Raw genomic sequence first — 19,896 nt, 5'->3', positions numbered from 1 at the left:
ATTCATTAAAAAATAAATACAATTAATACAATAATATCATGCCATTCTGTCAATCTACTAAATTGTGGGTCTTCATGAAATTTTTAAATGTATGAAAAGGACAATTTCATTTTGATAAATGTGTGATTCTTCATTTCTTTTTCTTCCTTTATGTCACATTTTAAAAAAAATATGCAAATGTTAGTTTATATTCTGTAAAATGAATTAGAATACTTTTTATGTATTGTTGTGTTGTCAACTCTAACTCTGGTTATCGTGGCTAGTATATACACTTACTGACCAAATGTACAAATAAATACACATACATGTAAATATTTAGAATTTGCAGTAAATATAACAAAATTGTCCTGTTCTCTTAAACTAATTATATATGGCTGCTGTAAGAATTGATGCAAAGTCTAGTCATCATGTCTAACCATAAAAAACACTTTTTCCTCTCTCTGTCTTTACCACTTTTCAAACACCACAATATAATCCACCCAAGACGTTGCCTCTCTCCACAAACCTTAAATCTCACCTGAACTTTTCTTGTTATAGAATAACTTCATAGCTCTTTTGGAAGGCAGTATGACCAGCACTATGGTTCAACTAAATTTTCAGTGCTGGTAGACATCTTCATTGATACTATACACGGCTATTGTGTTTTATTACCAACCAGAGTCCTGTATTTGCAGATTAAGGTGGATTTCTGAGTTGTTGTCAATAAGAGTTTTCAGCCTGTATATACAGTACTGCACTTATGTTTGTTTCATATCTTGTAAAGGAATGGCCTTGGCCATACAAAACCTTTGCTAACAACTACACAGGTTATTGCCACTGGGTGGCCTGAGCCAGGGTCCAAGCTGATGGATGCATGATCATGTAAGCAATTTGATAATGGAGATATTTTAATTTATTATAGAACTAAAGTTACCTTGTTTTCTGAACCATTCTTGCCTCTGGAATTCTGATTCCTTCTGTAGTTTTTTGAAGACTGTAAAAAATATATTAAAATATTTGAGATAGGAAGCAAGCATGCATTAAACAAATAACAACTTATTTTATTCTACAGGGTTACTTTTCTTTTTATTGTACAGGGTTAATAAAGCAATTATACATTGGACTTAAACCATTCAATAAATCAATTAATCCATTCAATCAATAGACCAAATTAGCAATAAAATAACCCAAAAAACATTTTTTTAAAGGGGAACTATCTAATCCTGCATTTTAATGAGTGCAGAAGCTAATGTATATTAGAATCGTTTTATTTGTCACTGTCTCCATAAATCATATATATTCTGGATTCAAAATAGTTACACCTTAGCAACTTGTTTCATGCTCATTGCATTATAAGCATGCCTGTTTATTTTTTATTATTATTTTATTTATAACACATTTTGGATAGTTCTAAAACTAACTAGATCATTTCTCCTGGTTCTGTTTTATTGAAACTAATATTTCACCTTACATTGGGTGTCGCTTCATGTAGTATTGTGTGTAAGATTATATAAATTGTAAATACAGCATTTTTCATTGATCATGTTGCTGTTCTTTTGCTTACATTTAGACGTTCACAAGTTTATTTAAGTACTCTTATTTTAGTTATTAAAAATATGGCATTAGTGTATTAGTTTTGTGTTTTGTCTGTGTCAATGAATTAAACAAACTATTTCAGGCACACACACTTTGTTAGGCATAATACAAAAAACTGATAATTTTCTTAAATGTGAAAGTCTAATATGGTATATTTATAGTATTACAACAGATTTGTCAACTAACACCTTTGAATGTCAGAGTTCAAATCTGCATTCATTCTGTATTAATTTCTTTTTAAAAATAAAAATTCCTTTGATTTTTTTGTGCTGCATTTTCTATTTCAATGGTCACTTACCTTGCTCTCTCTCTGAGTTAAAAAGAAAATGGAACAATTAATCCAGTATCATCAGTATTTTCCTTAATACTTAGTGTTATACTGTATAATCAGTATCAAGTAAAGATTCATGGTGTCCACATTATTGGATTTAATTGCATTGCTAAATAACTGATTCCATGTATCTACAATTTTATTTTTTGTTATTCAAAATTAAACTAAAAGAACTGAAGTCTTTCAGTCTTTGTATATAACTAATATCCTAAGCTTTTTGTTACAGTGTAGCAGTATTTATTTCTTCTTTGCAGTATTTAAAATACTTCTCAACATTTGTACTCCACATACTAAAGTAAACTGTATAATCCAACATCCTATTTACTGCTTCAATTACTTGAGTTCTATTTGATTTTTGAAGACCTATATGTCCAATGTCATAAAGCATATATTATACAGTACAGTAGCTTTAATTTAAGCAACCATTGTGTAATTAAATGTTATATTGTTCTTCCTATACATTTGGCTTTTAATTTTTTTTGTTAAAGTCTAATTGCTAAATAAATGGACATTTAAGAATTCTGTCTTTAGCAATCTGTACTAATTTAACTTATCCACCTAATTTAGTGTCATCAGGAAAATTGTTTTGCTGGGTATTTATAGTGTTATTAGTACATTTCATAACACATTGATTCCACTGTGAGAGTGCTCGACATGTGATTTTGTATTACCTACTTAAAATGCAAACCACCAAGGAGAAATCATAGTCGGGGAATCCAGCTCATTTGAAGAGTTTTGTTGTAAGTGAGAATTTTAAAAAATTAAATAGTGTTTGACAATGAATTCCAATCATTTTATCTACCTGCTGTTGTAATGTATTAGGTAGTCAGACCTTAGTCTAGTAGCAGTACACGTCATATGAAAAGGCAGCTTGTCAGAATATGTATAAAAACTCACACATTTTATACATTTAGGTTTTACACATTTAGCTGACAGCATATCTTTAAGATAAATGAGAAAATCTGAAACCAAATACCAAGCTCTTGCACCTTGGAATATTACTGGTGCACAGCTTCCTGCTGTTCAGGCTAATCTCTTCATAACGCACTCTGCCTTAGAAATGTACACCTTATTATAAAAGACCTCAGCCATCCTAAACTGATACTCTTCTCCTACCACTGTTCTGGCAAATTGTACAAAACTTTTATTATTTATACCATGTGAAGGATTTTTATCCTCAGGTCGTTAGGCTGTCCAATAGCTATGATATTTTTAACTGAGTGGACTTGATATTTGTTTGCTATACTGTATCAGTAATCTAAAGTTGCATTTATTTTACATTTCAGGTTTCCTTAATATACTGACTTGCATTTTAGCATATTATAGCTCACCATCTCCAATGAGAACCAAGCTGGATTGGTTTGTTGCTTTTCCATCTTGAAGTTGAAAGGTGTATGTGCCTTCATCTTCATCCTCCAGTTTCTCCATAAACATTTCAATAATGCCAGTGTTCTTGTCAAGCTTCATGTTGTATTTCTTTAAAAAAGCAGTTACAACTTCTTGCATTGACTTGATTTACATTTTAATAATCAAAAAGCAGTTTGTGTATTATTATCAATATGAATGGAAACAAGGTAAAGATTAAAGAATGTCTCTTTACTTGAAGCATACTTTTTATTCTGAACTTTTTTGAATAAAAGTGATTTTGAGAGGATTGAATAATTTGAAATATTTTGAAAATAAAACAAAATGCACATTAATGAGCACATATGTGAATTCTTAGACATTGACTTCAGATTAATTTCTTATAGCATCTAAAAGTATTTAAATAGCTAAAAGGTAATGTGAGCCGTCAACAAAGAAGAAAAAAAATCACCAGTTTGCACTGGTCCAACTAGCAACTTGTCAGAAATATTATTATTATAACTTATTTGGCTGACACCTTTATCCAAGGCAGCTTACAACATTTGAAATCAATGTAACAGTGTAGGAGCATATTTTGATTTGTTATAAGTGGGTTAGCCATGCCTCTCTCTAATTAGAATAGTAACCCTTATGGTGGGCAGAAATAATAATAATAATAATAATTCATTACATTTATATAGCACTTTTCTCAGTACTCAAAGCGCTATCCATATAAATATCATTCATGTATCCATCCATTTTTAAGTAATTTCAAGATTGTGAGGAGCAAGAACTTATCCTTGTAGCAGTGGGCAAAAGGCTGGAATAAAAGCTGGACTGGAAACATTAAGGCTTTCTTTGAACAAGTGCTACCATTTAGCTTTCTGTAAGTTTAATGAAAAAAAGCTACATTTTACACTCTACAATGGACATGTATCAAGTGCAATGTGAAGGATTTGGTTAATGAAACAGCCATTTGGTTTAGAAAAGGGTAATAGGGAGCACTATTTACACAAATGATATATTGACATACAATACATACTGTATTTATTTTCATCTTTAAACTTTTCTAAGTGTACAATTATACATCTTGATGTCTGTATAATGAAAAAGTCCAAAAGAACAGAAGTGGGGTTTCAACAATTCTACAGGTGTAGAGATTACTTTATTATCATGGTAAAGTTTTCAGAATTAATATTAAAAATATAGTCTACTCGATACAAAATCCACCCTAAATTACGGTATTCTATATCAACTGTGCAAAAATATGCACATGAATTAGAAACCTTGTTTACTTAAATAAAAAACTGTCATTACTAATTCATATCAGGATTTCTTACCTCCCCATGTACAATTGCAGTGTCGTTAAATACGTAATTGACTTTAGTATTTGGAGAAAGTTTTTCTGCTTGCATCCAAAATCTAACACGTCCCTTCTCCAGAAGTTCAACAGCCAACTCCGACTTGAGAGGTATTGCTGTTAAGAATTAAGATTTTGTATAAAAGAAATTGCAAGGGTAGACAGTGGCATGAACATTTTGTTACAAAAGGTTTTCTTATGTTTGATAATGTTAACCATGCTGCCTCATGTACTAGAAGAGTTTCACTTTGTGATATGTTGATTTGTCATGCTCCCCCTGGCTGTCCAACAGAAAGGCTGGGTGCTAAGCTTTATACTACTGATTTAGTAAGACTACAGACCTTGGCTGCTTTGATAGCCTGCCAGAATGCCCTGGCATTTTGACAGCAAAAGAAATTACACCATTAAAGCAGCTGATCGCTCAAGCATTTTCCTTATTTACACCTGCATCTTTGGCTATAATATCCATTTGCAGCCATAAGTGCAAAGGAACAAGGACTGGTATGTAACTGTAGGGGAGTGGGAGGTGACTTGTAAGGCCTAGGAAGGAAAGCTTGTCTCCATCTGCAGTGAATTTACATAACAAGTCCACAGATGGCCACTACTCCGTTGACACCCTGCTGCTGGCATTAAAGCAGCTGGCTTAAAATGTCAATCATGACCGGTCTATGGAAACAGTACAAGTGGCTGCAGAGAAAACGTGAGGTTTTTTCTGTGTTGTATAAAGAGCACCTATATAAAATGAAGACTTTTAAAACAGAAAATATCTTCCTCAATGTATTTTGAAACAGTACTAAATCTTCTCTTACAGCTGGAAGTACTTCAAATTTACTTTTTCATTATGTCCAGCAAATGAATAACTTGAGATTTTTCACACAGCCTGTGCAGTTGTCTCCAAAATAAATAATTTTACTTTGAGTATTCAAAGCCATAAAGGCTTATTATCAATACAGCATACAAAGTTTTTACTTACTGGGAAATTTATGGTCATGGCTGACCTGTAGCAAACGCTTCAGCTCTGCAAAGAGATGCAATAAAGGTTATGAATATCAACCTGTGGCTGTAAAATGAAAGATAAAATCAGAATTTTTGAACATTTTAAAAAATCATGTTAGATTCATGGAAGTTTTTACATTTCAATAAACAAGAAACTCTTGTTTATTATTATTTTCACAAAAGTGAAAAAGCATAAGGCATTTAATGAAAAAATTCACTTTAAGGCAGAAAGCTTAAGGAAAATGTAACATAAAAACTCAGACATGGTGACTTGGCAGGCTTCTGCTTGGTGAAGCATTGTTTCTGTCTTTGGATTCAGGACTTGGAATATAACAGTATCCTCTGGTTTATTGTTCTTGGCACACCACACTTGCTAGGAGAACTCCTTTCTTGGCACTGAATGCCTATGGTGTCCAGCCAGCTGCCTCTATCTTTGTTGTCTTTTTTTAACCTAAGGCATCTCTCTAAGCTGCTGTCTCCTCAGTCTTCTTCTAGACCCCCTTTTAAAATGACAGTTTTCTCAATTGAATCACTCATATCTAGATGAGTAACTTGACAATAGCTCCCAATAGATTCAAAGCGAGTTGACAGGGTTGTAAGGATTCCCATAGGAGCCTTATCAGGACATGCTGGAGGGATAATATCTTTCAGCTAGTGACAGAACATGTGGGAGTTTGATGTCTAGGCTTCAGAAGGGTGGTGGGGGTTGGGCTATATGTCTTGTTCCAAAAAAGGCATCAAAAACGTTCATCTTCAATAGACAACCTGTGGTTTCTAAAATGCAAAATGTTGCATTATTTTTGATTCCAAACATGCTATTTCAGTGTCCATTCTGAAATTAAGACCCAGAAGAGTCTTAGATAGATGTCTTGCTGTTGCCTCACATTAAAGGTTTTTGTTAGTTCTTTCAGACTAATGGCACTCATTCACTAACTCAGATTACACTTTCATTTATCAGCTGAATACACTACCATTCATAGGCACTGGACAATGAATGTTAAAAATTCTTTCTTTGTGAAAAAATGTTTATAATAAAGTGTATTTAAAATCTGGTGTGAAAACTGAAATGATTGATATGTCAATACAGTAATTCGCATTGTGCCTCCTATTCCTAATATTTAAATACTTTCTAGTTACCTTGGCAGCTGCAGTGTACCTGAGCATTGCTACCATGTAGCTGCTGTGTAATTTCATGGGTAAGTGCACATTTTTCATTGGTAGTTCTCACCAAATGATGTGCACTTACTTGTGCCATTAATATAATTACATAGTAATCATGTCCTGTTACAGTATAGGTGTGAGGGACATGATGCAGAGCATTGCCAGTAATGCCTTCATTATCCTGAATCTTGGCAACAGTCACAGATTTATTCTACCCATCATATCATACATATTTGTGATATTTACAGTGCAGTTAATAGTACTTTTTAATAGTGAAAACTAAATGAACAAATCTTAAAAGTATTTACAGGTTTTACAGAGCTAGGAGCAGTACAGTTATGACATACCATTTTCATCTAAAGTATAGCTGGAAGAAATGCCATCTGTTTCTGTGACAATGCATGAGTAAATGCCCACATCTTCAACTGATGGGTCTTTAAAGATAACTCTTGTTCTATATGAACAAAAATAACAAAATTGAATCTTACACTAGTAACAATAAAATTACAATATAAAACATGCAATAAAGTATTTATCACTGATATTAAAACATAAATTAACAACCTTCATCTCTCTCTATATTATATATAAAATCCAACGTCTGTCTGTATGTTTTTCACGAGAGAACTACTTAACGGATTTAGATCAGGTTTTTATCTATAATTTGCTTGAACATTCTGGTTGATTTTCCGACTCCTCTCATCATCCTAAGTATCGTAGTTCACTTGCAGGAGCGATATATTCGCGCTAATCCGAGACAGAGGCTGCAGGCCGAGGGGAGGGGGAAGCGTGACGTCAGGAATGAGGAGCCGGGCAGGGCCCTCCTCACTGTCCTTTTTCACTAATAAGCGGGGGACGGCTAGTTGGATATAAATGAGAATTGTAAATCTTGCTTACAAAGTTTAAGTACATGTGAGTAAATGTTGTGCCATGACCTGAAGCCACTCTTTTGGTAAAGTTTATCACAATGTCTTCTAAATTATGCTTGTACTCATTCATTAATTTTCTGAAACTTCTTGTTTCAGCACACTAACATAGGGTGCTGGTGTCTGTCCTGAAAACATCAGATTGTAAGCCGGAACCAGCTAGACATCCTAGACAGGATTCCAGTCTATTGAAAGGTCATGCACACGTGATACTTACTAATATGGGACCAGTTTAGAACTGCTAATTGACCTAAGACACACATCTTTGGGGTGTCGGAAGAAATGGGTGTGCCTGAAAAAATCCATATAAACACAAGAAGAACGTTCAAACACCACACAAACAGTGGTCAGTCTGGGAATTTAACCAAACATTAACCACTGCCTAAATTACTACCTTGCCTAAATTACTTATGGAATAAAAATTTGCAGCTAAAAGATTTTCTTGAATTCTATTCTTTCCCTAAACTTTTTAAAACAGTGAAGTTTCATATCAGTTTTATCATCTGAGGTTATTTTTACCTACTTTTAGAACTAGGTGAGTGTCACTTATTCTAATATTTACAACTATAGAAATGAACAGATGTTCTTTCTTTTTCACATGATGGTATACATTGATTGTGCATCAGGTGTTTACAGTGATATAAGATGGAATGAGCTCAACATGAGGAAATCTTACTGTGGTGAATGGATAACATCCCGGTATAGCAGTGTGAGTAAACAGGAGCCATCAGGAAGAGATTTATTCTCTAAATAAAAAAATATTCCCAAGAAGGAAGGAGGAATGTTATCATTGTGTTCTTGTGACATGTTATGACTGTGTTCTGTTTTTAATCTTTCATGTGTTTTTGCTTGCATGTCCTTATGTTTTATTCTATTTAGTTTTAATTTTTTTGTTATAGAGAATATAATTATATAATTATTTTACTCTTGTGGGTTTGTTTTGAATAAAGTGATTTTTTATGTTATCCCTGCGACTCCATTTTTTTTTCTTGGGCACCAGCAATTTAGGGAATTATTGTCATTATGTTGCTATGCTTAGATGACTAGAAGTGTGTGACACATGACATTATTGTTGCGATGGTATAAAGGTCAGTGCTGTGTAGTTCCAGGTTGTCCAAGATCAAGGATAAACTAACAGTTATCTACGTGTTCAATTCTCTGGTTACTGTAATTCTTATACTACTTAATTTTGACTGCAAATTTTGTCTGGCACTTTGGTTCTGGTCTCCTGCATTTTTCTTGATCTTCTAGTTATGACCTTATTGTCTTTTCAATATGACCTAAGAAGTCAACCTCATTGGTTGGTTGTAATGGTTGCTTGCAGCCCGCCTATGCCCCACTGAAGTCTCTAGTTAGGAGATGAGCAGGAATAAAGGCCAACTTGGCAGAACTTGTCATTTACAGAGTAAGGGAGGTAGAAGTTGTTAGATGTAGGTAAGTGATGAAGCCATCTAGCCTGTATATCCATGCCCAGTGGAGTCTAAATGCTTTCTTTTTTTGCTTTGTTTATTTTATACTTAGAGGTTCACTGTTTATTTCTTAGTTAATAAACTATTGCTTTTTGCACATTTGTAGGCATCCTTGTCAGGCCTTCCATAGAAATTGCAAACTTTCATGATTGTGTCTTGGGGCAATGCTTATAAAGCCTGAAGCTGACAACCCTTAAGGCAATTAATCATCCACACTAGCTTCTGGATGGGTCTTTCCATAACCTGTATATAATTTCTTTAACTATAGCCTGTTGGGGCTTTCCTTTTGCATGTGTTCTCTTGATGCCCTGTTTACCATCTATTGTTCCATTTCATCACTAGCATAATCAGGATCAGGGTTATATCTGGAAAAAAAAAACTTGGCAGCAATGTGATCAAGTCCGGATGGGAAAGGAATCAACCTACACATACATTGGATATGTCAGAAAACCATCTTTCATTTACTTTACCTGCCACCTTTGGTCTCCATTGAAAGCCTAGAAGAATCAGAGATTTCTTCATAATTCTTGGACCAGACAAATTTAGAATCTGCAGCCATCTCTGAACACTCATAAACCAGTGAGATTACACCATTATCATCGACATCCACCATCACTTCCTTGGTGCCTAAAGACAGTAGCAAGTTGTTTAAAAGCAACACTGCAGTTTGGAAAAAGCACTCTTTTTTGTTTTATGGACTTTGTAGTTTTTAAATCTGGTAAGGTTGCTATGTTCTTCAGAAGACTGAAATTGACAATTTAATTTTTTATCTTATAGCCTCATAACACATGACCAGTGTAATCCTTCTAACCTGCTTTATGTTACAAAATAATCACCCATTCATTACTGAAGCCAGGGAGTTCTGCTGGTGCAGGCCACCAGACACTGGGCAAGAACAAATGGGAAAACTGTCCATCATACATAACCATGTGGTGTCACGCAGGGCCACTGTAGAGTTGCCAGTTAACTGGGAACACAAATCTTTGACATGAGGGCATTTAATACACACATTTGTAGAATTTGGAGGAACAGAAACTGCCAGAAGACAAACTCACTGGAAGACTGGAAGAATGAGCTCCATCCAGAATTCAAACCCAGGATTCTGGAGCAATAAAGACAGCAGGGCTAACCACAACACCACTGTGCTTCTCACTTCAGCATTTCACACTTTAAAAGAAGTGCATTGTTTTGTTCTTCATACTATTTCTTTACTTAAGAAAATACTACAGTGTCAAGGTACATACTCTTTGGTATGCTGTGACAAATGCTGAAAGCATTAAAGCACAAAATTGTAGAATCCTAACTTATACACCATTTATTAATAAAATATATGAGGGAATTATACTCGTATTTTCTGAACATTTGAAAAAATATTTTCTGTCAGACATGACTATGAGTGATTAGGCAATTTATTCAATTATTTCTGTCCATCTTCAGGTTTTATGATGAAGTAAATTATTGACATTGAAAGTTGTTGTAAACTGTTATAAGTCCATTTGTACCTCCATAGCCATTCAAAGTTCAATGTAATTATCTCTACATCAAAGAGCTAGTAACTCACCTGGGCGGGTCTCCGCAACAACAGGTTCTGTCACATCTGATGGTTTGCTAACGCCTGCCCTGTTTTGTGCCCGTACACGGAATACATAGACATGTCCCTCTTTTAGGTCTTTTATCTGTTTAGTAAAAAAAACAGACAGAATTCACATTAATCTTTCATTCAACATGCAATACGCCGATGCCTTCTAAATGAAACTCTGGTATTAAGTGTGTGATATAATTGTAGCAAGCTTCACTCCCTCAAAAACTGAACTCACCTTCATGTATTTTTTATCTATTGCAATCTCATTCACAGCCTTCCACTGCTCCTCATCTGCATCAGCTTCTTTAATATCCACATAGTAACCACTGACCTCGCTGCGGCCAATGTACACAGGTGGATTCCAAAGTAGCACCAAGGAGTGCTTCCTCACTTCAGAGCACCTGAGGTCATAGGGAGGACCTGCAACATAATTCATAGATAGCATACTAAATAAATTTAGACTCATTTAATCCATAGAACCTACCATGATAGAATTGAACCCAGGATTCTCATCTGTGAGGCAGTAGTACTAATCAGTGTGCCACTCTTAAACACATAATAGACAATGTTATTTATATTTATATGGCACTCTTCTAAAAACTGGGGCTGGATCAGACTGAAATATTTAAGGTGTAAATGTGCTGTTAATAAATTATTTTTTTATTAAAATACCTTATGTGAAAGCATGGCTCTCCATGAAACCTGCATACAAATTTCTAATTTATCAGTTTGATGGCTAAGATATTTCTGAATAATTATTAAATGTATGTATATGGAAGAAATACCTAAAGTATGTATGCATGGCCAGAAGTGCTTGGCTATGGTTTATTTTTTTATTATTTATTTTGCTAAAAGTACATAATACAATCAAGTGCTGACTTTGGGATGACTCATTTAGCTGTACGTTAAATTGGTTGTATGTCGCTGACAAAGTTTACAGGTCATTGCAACTAAGGCTCTCTGTGTCTGGTGTGGGTCACTGGTACACATACTTTAACTGCCAGTACAGAGTAGCGCACCGGGTGGAGTAGCACTAGTCAAAACAAATGTTAAAGGGCCCTTTAAGAGTCAGAAAACAAAGGAGAACCCATGAAATAAAAATAATAATAAAAAGTAAAGATTTATTACTACTGTATTTACAAGGCATTTCTATCTTCTTGATGATAGAAAAAAGTGCAAACCATCTGCACGGATCAGAAACAAAAAAAGTTGTGTGAAGCGCAACCTCAAAAAAAATGCTGTGTGGTTATTGTCAATCAGTGCCCCAAAGACTGGAACACCGTGATCTTAGTGATATATTATTTTTTAATGTGTTGCTAGTTTGTGGCCATTTGTTAGTTGCAGCATCAGTACAGGAAGGAATCCAAATGAGAGACTGTTACCTCTGCAGCAGAGTGCTGCCACAAGTACATGACAAACAAAAGGCAAATATTGGTAATTTGTAGAATATTATTACCCTGTTCTTTTCCTGCGGCCCTTGGCTGTAAGTGCGAATGACTGTATTATGTCCTGTACCAATAAGTATGTGTCTTTCTTACCTGGCACAGCAATGGTCCATTCCTCACACTTGAAGGGTTGACTAGGAAGTGATGGCACTCCAACACCAGCCACGTTAATAGCACGCACTTGAAACTGGTATATCTTATTTTCTTTTAAGTCATTCACCTGTATAAAAATACAACAACTTCTGTATTTTATATACTTTATTTTAGGTCTCTGTATTTAGTATTGCTCTGTAGCTTAGGTTTTTTTACCTGCCTAATTATTGATTGTTAAGACTAAATCCAGGTTTATGATACAGGTTACTGTACCTACTGTACAGAGCTGAAAGACTATGTGTGTGCAGGACTGAGTATGGCGATGGCCTTTTGCCAGACTTTTCCATGATAATCCCTGGCACTTCATAGCCCTGAACCCTATTAAGAGGGTATGAGAATGTTATTTTGTTACATTGCCTTGCAATACCTTTCAGACCTGCAACCAATTCTCAGACTTAACTGAATAACAAAACACATTAAAATGTGTACTGAAACTTCAAAAATATATATATTTAATAGGATATTGTTTTATGAAAAAAATGTAATGAGGAAAAAGAATTGTATAAGTATTCTATCCCCGCACATTAATATTCTGTTGGGCAGTAACACCTTTAAGTCTTTTGGGATGAGTACATACGACATTTTTTCAGATTTGCACACTTTTCTGGTCTATTTTTCCAGTTAGGTTTGCTCCAGATTGTTCAGGTTAGCCGCATGGCACTTGGGCACCACATTCTTCTAATAGTGTTGCAAATTCTCAATCGGATTGAGATCAGGCCTTTGACTAAGCCATTGATGGACATTAATCTTTTTGTTCTTAAGCCACCTCACAGTTATTGCGCCCTTGTGCTTAGGATCATTGCATTGCTGAAAAAGTATTTTTTTGGCAGACTAAAACAGGCTCTCTTGCATTCTTTGTTGCATTTTAATGTCTGATCCTTGCTGATAAAATGCATCACTGCACTACCACCCTACCTAACTTTAGCTATGGCTAGTTACATTTGTGCCACACATATCTTCTTTAACTTTGGCAAAAGACTATTTTGACACCATCTGACAAAAAATGTTTCCTCGCATTGTTACTGGGTCACTCACATGCTTTCAGGCAAACTCCAGATGTGCTTTTAAATGGTTCTTTATGAATAATACCTTTTATTGTGGCTCACTCCCATTCAGACCAGTGTTACACAGTGCTCTTTATAGGCTTGATTGATGCACTTTTACACTTGTTGCAGCTATTGAACTCCGTTGATATTTTAAAGTGATTCTTGGCTTCTGTGTGCCTTGTTTCTGTTTGCTTAACTTACATGTAGCTTCCACAACTTAATTTAACCATCAGTGCCCCTCGGACACCCAATGTCTGGACATTTGCATCCTTTTCCTAATTTGTACAATTGGACTTATGTTGAATATTCATTATTTTTCATCTTCACAGCTGTACTTCAGATTCATAGTGATCCTTTAACTCTGGGTTTTTATCCAGACAGTGTGACAATTAATTTATGGTTTCACTGGTGGAGGCCAACTGGGGGTCAACTCTGTCCTTGTTGGGCATTTGTTTTTCATCTGTGTAAACTTAGAGCTTCCACAACACTGGGAACTGAATACATATGCATACAGCATATTTCCTTTTTTATTCTTTACAATTTCTTCTAGCATTAAGCAATGTCACATTAAAAAAGTTAATTAATTGCTTTGAAATAGAAATGTCACAGAGAACAAAACTTTGGTAATAGGTGTAGATTTTGTTATTTAGTAAATTTTTGAGAATTGGTCAAGGGCCTGGATGGTTTTGCTGGTCATTGTATATATCTTCATAAATGAATGTGTAATTAAAATATAAAATAAATAGCACAAGTGCTTCTGTAATTGCATATGCCCTACAAGAAGCTGGAATAAAAATGTTCTATATTCAGATTCCACAATAATATCAACTGTTTGAGATTTGATTTTAGTTTTAGAAAAACAGATTAATAAACATACCCTGTAGGCCCTGTCACTGATAGCCTTGATGTTTCCTTCCTTCCACTTTCCTGGAACACCATCAACCAATTCCCGATAGTCCACGAAATAACCAGTAATTTCAGATCCCCCATGAAATTTGGGCTGTTTCCATCCAAGAACCATTGAATCCCGAACACTTTCTAACACTGTGATTCCATAAGGTGGAGCAGGAGAAGCTGTTTCAGTGAACAAATAAAGTTAATAAAGAAAACCTCTGCAGTGTTTTGAAGCCATGTATTGTACACTGTTCACATTAGCAATATTTATTTGAAAAGCTGGGAACGTGTCACCATTTATGTGATGCATTTGGAGCAAAAGCTGTGCATCTATAGTGTGACATCAGTGCGTTAATCACTGCCATTTCAAAGAACTGTGCTTTGTGTAGAGGCACCATAAATTCATACAGCTACATGTACATTTTTAGATTGCTGATTCATAGACCATGTTTGTTTTTAGTCATGTAGATGTAGCTCTACTTACTGTATTTTAATATTTACACACCTATATGATGCAGCCAGTATTTTTTCAAGTAATTTTTTCCGCGAATGTATTATGTAAGTCACACAAAGCCTTTAAATTGAGAAAGGAGAAACGAATAGGGTTATGTAAACAAAATCTACAAGTGAAACCTTAAACCCCAAAATAATGGAAGTTTAAATATTTAAAAAAGGATGTTTTGCTATTCTTGAGACATTCAATAACTAAGTCTGATGTAAAGCTAAGAAGCAAAAGTCACCTACTGTAAGTGTCTGCTGCATGACTAACCTCCTCATTCTAAGTGTTGCTATCTTCATCTATAATATTCTGAGAGTCACCACGGGTGCACAAGTAAAACATGTGAACTGGCACTGGCCATCCCTACTGGAGTCCAGTTCCTTATGAGTAAATGCCACCAAGCAGGGCAGAGAGTCAAAACAAGGCTGACCTCTTTTGCAGGTCTTTAACGTCCAGAAGGTGATGCCGGTTTTGCAACATTTCAGATGCAGATCAGAGCTTGTTACCCATGTGTCACCTTATCAAGAGCATGGGGTGTTTATACAAAAATGTATGTATTAAAAAGAAACAACCCAAAAGAGCAAAATTATTTCAAGTTATGAAAGATTTCATGAAGCAGGCATTTTCCCAAAATATGCAGTGACTGACCTTTATATTAAATTCTGGATGCATTTTACACGGTGCACCTGGTGAGGATTCTTTGTATTTGAGCTTTCTCTTCCAGAAATCTTCAGCTAATCTTGACTGTCCTTCCTATATTCTGAACTGAATTTATACTGTACTGTGCACCAGTTGTGTAGAATTCATTAAAGTTACCTCATACAAGGCTTTAGCGTTTCTTTTAAATATTATAGTGTGGAATTAGGAGTTTCTTTGTTTAAATTTGGACCTTTAATTCTTTGGGTTTTGTTGTAATCTGTTTTTCAGTGTTTTACTGTTGTTTCCTACTACTTGTATTTTTTTCATTTATACTTTTGTTCTTTTATTTTGTTTTTTCACATATAGATGTCTATGTAAATATTCCCTGCTCTGGTTCTTTTCCTTTTTGGGGTACCGAGTTGTTGATCTGTTGATTTGATAATTGATTTGTCTTTCACTTTAGAGTTTTATCCCTACATTATGGCTGAGCTGTCTGCAAATATAGACCTGATGACAATATAAATGATCTATCTTGTAGTTTTTCTTAGGTCAGTGTATATACAGTATGTGGACCTCTAATCATAAAGAGCAATATGAAGGAGCCCCATACATTTATTCTCTGTGCCTATTTAGTCCAGCTAAGAATATGGGGATCAGGAGCCTTTATGAAGAAATTAGTCTTTTGCAGCTGTTTTGGTTCACCAGGTTGGATTATTTGGTTCGGTGCATTTCTCCCAATGTTTAAAGCTTTGCTTTTCAGCTATCTTGGGGTCCAATAATAAAAACAAGGGCCCTACAAGTGGTTGCAACAAGATAAAGAGTGTGAGATAACTGGTAAAAATAAACTGATTTAAAAAAATGAATATATTTGACTATAAAGTAACATGGTGCATTGCAGAATGTACAAAGGCCAACAGAGGAGTACTACAGGCTAATACTTCATTACAGCCTCACAGTGTGTACTTGCTGGTAACGGGCAATTACCAATAGATACACAATCTTTGTTTATGTAGTAATGCAGTGCAAATTAAATAAATAAAAAAAATATGAAAAATAGATGTTCTGCATGTAGGGCACCCCTGGCTGTTTGAGGGGGTATGTAAGATTTTTTATTTTGCCCCCATTCTGCATGCCTTTTATACAGCAAAATATTCAAAGGAGTCAAAAACTAACCGACTGACTTGGGCATCATCATAAGTATGTATAGGCTACAACATCCAAAAGGCAGACATTTTTCAATAAAAACAACAATAATTATTATTATCAAACTGATGTAGCATAGGAGAAACAAACAAGGCAAAATAAACTGGCAGAATCAATATGTCAATGAGACTGCAGCCGTAGGTTTTGTCTGCATTACTAAAGCTTTATTTAATTCAAAGTATGAGGATCTCTCAAACTGCCTTAAATTAAAACGTGTGTGAAAACACCACAACATGTCATTCACTGTTTTTCATCACCCTCTGTGATTTGATAAGTTTCATTCACTCCTGGCATGCTAGAAAAGCTCTCCATTCTGAACCTCTCGCTGGAAAAATCTCTGATGTCATGCACTGACTGGATGGTGATATTGCATTATTTGCGCACTATTAAGAGGAAACAGTAAACAGGAATCATAAATAAATGTTTAAAGATATTTTTTTTAATCTGACCATATCATCAGACTTATCTTTAGAGACTTTAAAAATGAATCTATATATAAGGACTCCACCTTTTCTATTACCTGTATATCTATGTTATGTGTGTACTGGTGTATTCTTATCTGATATTTTGGTGTGTCATTTATTAATTCTTATTTTTATCTATTTATAATTTGTTTTTCTTTTCATGTTATTTTTTTCTTTGTCATATTTTAAATCACTTTTGGCTACACCCTATGAAAATGTGCTATTGAAATAATTGTTGTTGTTTGCTTCATTGAATTTCGAGATTATATTAGGATGGTCAGATTATTTCAGAGACCCTAATCTAGTTTATATTGTTATGATTTATGGGGTTGCATGCGTAAATTATGGTTATTCTGTCATCATTGCTATAGGTTACCTTTTATCCTCATGAGTTAAATTCAAAACTACCCACACCCAGTTCTGTTCATTAAAGGTAATTTTTCCTTTCACTTACATAACACAGATTTGATGTTATAGTGAAATGGATATTGCAAAAAATAAAGAAAGCCTACCAAAGTATTCCAATTGCTACATGCTTTTTGAAATGTTACACTTCAAATGTGTATTCTTCTGAGTCTTGCAGTCAGATGTTACTGTGATTAAACGGCACCCTCAAGAGTCTAATTGTGTCAAACAGCTATTTCACTTTAAACCTCTCCAAATCTTGTTCCCAACAGAAATGGCTCCCCTCTTGTGTCTTCAGATTTCTATGTACTTACAAGATTGCAAGTTAACAAATGTCTGATACTGTAAACGATTTGTAGTCAGCATGTCAGAATGAATTAATTTATATTCATCTTGCAGATTCAGGATATATATCGATACAAAGTCAAATTGAATTGAACTTGCAAAATTAATTTGTACCATTAAAAAACAAAAATCATATATTGGCCAAAAATCAGAATTCAGTAACTTTTAACTGTGGTCTAAATGTACCCTTAGTAGCCTGTAGCAACACATTATCTCAAATGCAGCCAATATGGACTTTCAATTAATTTTTACCATTGCACCTTTTTTCCAACATTGCTCCATGATTGGGGGGGGGGGCGGCTATGAAATTCATACTCTGAATACACTCTATTTGTTCCCCCATCTGAATGGTAAATTCCAAATGTACCATCTGAGGCAAAGTGCTTAATGCCTGCTTTATACTTAAGGTTTGCAACAGTGAGTGGTAATATGAACAGATACCTGTTGTAAGTATTGGAAAATGTAGGAGACATCTAAAGAGGCAGCTTCTGGCCCTTGATGTTATACCGTAAATGTTAATCAAGAATAATAAGAAGTCAGTACTACATAAATCATGGGGACATTGTGATTTTATGAACGAAATCTCACATCATGTCTGTGTTGATTTTTTGTTGAATATAATGACATTGTCAAAAAAGCACCCAAAAGTGGGGTAAAGCTGGCATCCCACCAGTGCATTTGTTCCTTTCCTAGTAATTACATTTTTTCCTTGTATGTACCATGGGTATAATGCTTCCTTATTAAGAATGCAGTAAGAGGATGGAGAAATCATCATCCTTCACAGCTATTGCTGGCCAGTGTAAACAGTTTGTAAACAGTTCTGTATGTGTAAAGTATATCTGGATGGTGTTTATTATAAATGGTCCCTAAATAAAGTAAAAGTAGTTTAACTTAAAAAGTTCCCAGATTGTAAACTGTTGAATAAACAGTGGAAAACAAATTTTTATAAAAGCAGGCAGTGTACTGGACTGGTTTTATAGTGTAAAGAGGATATGTCAACTAAGCCAGCATTGTAAGGTATGATAAGCTGGACTGTTACTGTCCATACTTACTTTATTACCTGCTGCCACAGAAGAACTAATTTTAGCAGCATGCATTTATTCACCATTCATCAGATATATACATTTAATGGTTTCTTCCACTTAACCTTAGTGTATATTAATTTGGAATCTATTTTCTTGATGGACAGTGGAGGCTCTGAGGCTAGTGAGCTGCGCAATCAATTAGAAGGTTGCCAGTTTGAATCCCATAAACACTAGAAATGATTCTACTCCGTTGGGCCCTTGAGCAAGGCCCTCAGCCTGCAATTGTTTTGTCCTGTGTATGACGTTAATCTGCATCCAACCCTGCAATCAGGTCCTCCAACTTACATGGAAAACTTGGGGGTTGGTAGAAGGATTGGCACTCCATGCACTGTAAAAAAACTCACACTGTTCCAATGTGGTGCTGAGGTGTCACCCACTGCACTCGGGTCTCAATCCTGGTGGTTCGTTGTGTGGTGGGTATGGTAATGTGCTATTACTGAATGCTCCCAACCTCTACAGTATATCTTTAATGGCACTAATCAAGTCCACGTTTTTGGTGTATGTCTTTGGAAATATTGGACTTAACTACAGAAGCAGCTTAGATATGTTAACTCTATGATTTAGCCTAAAGAAATTCCTTTTAGTTATGTGAGATTGGGTTAATTAGTTTACACTAGGAATGGCAGATTATCTGTCCTTAGCATTTGCAATTGAAATCCAAATGTTCCACATTAAAAAATAAAGTGCATTGTGTAAAGTGAGTCTCATGCATTACTTTTGGATTTAATAATGATTTGTTTCCTCTACTCAATGCACAGTTTTCTTCACCAGTACTTACCTCAAAGTACAGTTCACAACATTTCCGTCAGTCTCATTTACACGATGCTTCTTACACCCAGTCTATATTGCCTAGAAGCAAGAGCCTTAAAGACTAAATTTCTCAATAAAATACATTTAAAATGTCTACTTCTTTCCCACCTGGAACGCCAGTACTTTATTATTGAAATATCACATGCAAAAAAGACATTTGACAG

The 19,896-nt window shown here is 34.9% G+C and overlaps 1 protein-coding gene across 4 annotated transcripts in view; it reads right to left on the bottom strand.

Moving 5' to 3' along the window:
- Positions 1-19,896, bottom strand: part of myom1b (myomesin 1b) — a 147,299-nt gene that overhangs the window by 39,100 nt on the left and 88,303 nt on the right. For all 4 annotated transcript variants that reach the window (XM_051928730.1, XM_051928731.1, XM_051928732.1 and 1 more), the window contains 10 exons: positions 14,266-14,462; positions 12,283-12,409; positions 10,980-11,164; positions 10,724-10,838; positions 9,633-9,789; positions 7,115-7,221; positions 5,584-5,628; positions 4,591-4,727; positions 3,238-3,382; positions 914-973 (listed from right to left, as the gene is read on the bottom strand). In XM_051928730.1, the coding sequence (XP_051784690.1) occupies positions 914-973; positions 3,238-3,382; positions 4,591-4,727; positions 5,584-5,628; positions 7,115-7,221; positions 9,633-9,789; positions 10,724-10,838; positions 10,980-11,164; positions 12,283-12,409; positions 14,266-14,462 (1,275 nt within the window). The remainder of the gene's footprint in view (positions 1-913; positions 974-3,237; positions 3,383-4,590; positions 4,728-5,583; positions 5,629-7,114; positions 7,222-9,632; positions 9,790-10,723; positions 10,839-10,979; positions 11,165-12,282; positions 12,410-14,265; positions 14,463-19,896) is intronic.

This window comes from Erpetoichthys calabaricus, chromosome 6, assembly GCF_900747795.2.
Source record: "Erpetoichthys calabaricus chromosome 6, fErpCal1.3, whole genome shotgun sequence".
NCBI lineage: Eukaryota > Metazoa > Chordata > Cladistia > Polypteriformes > Polypteridae > Erpetoichthys > Erpetoichthys calabaricus.
Note: the sequence above shows the minus strand (reverse complement) of the source record. Positions and strands in the feature narration are given on the sequence as shown.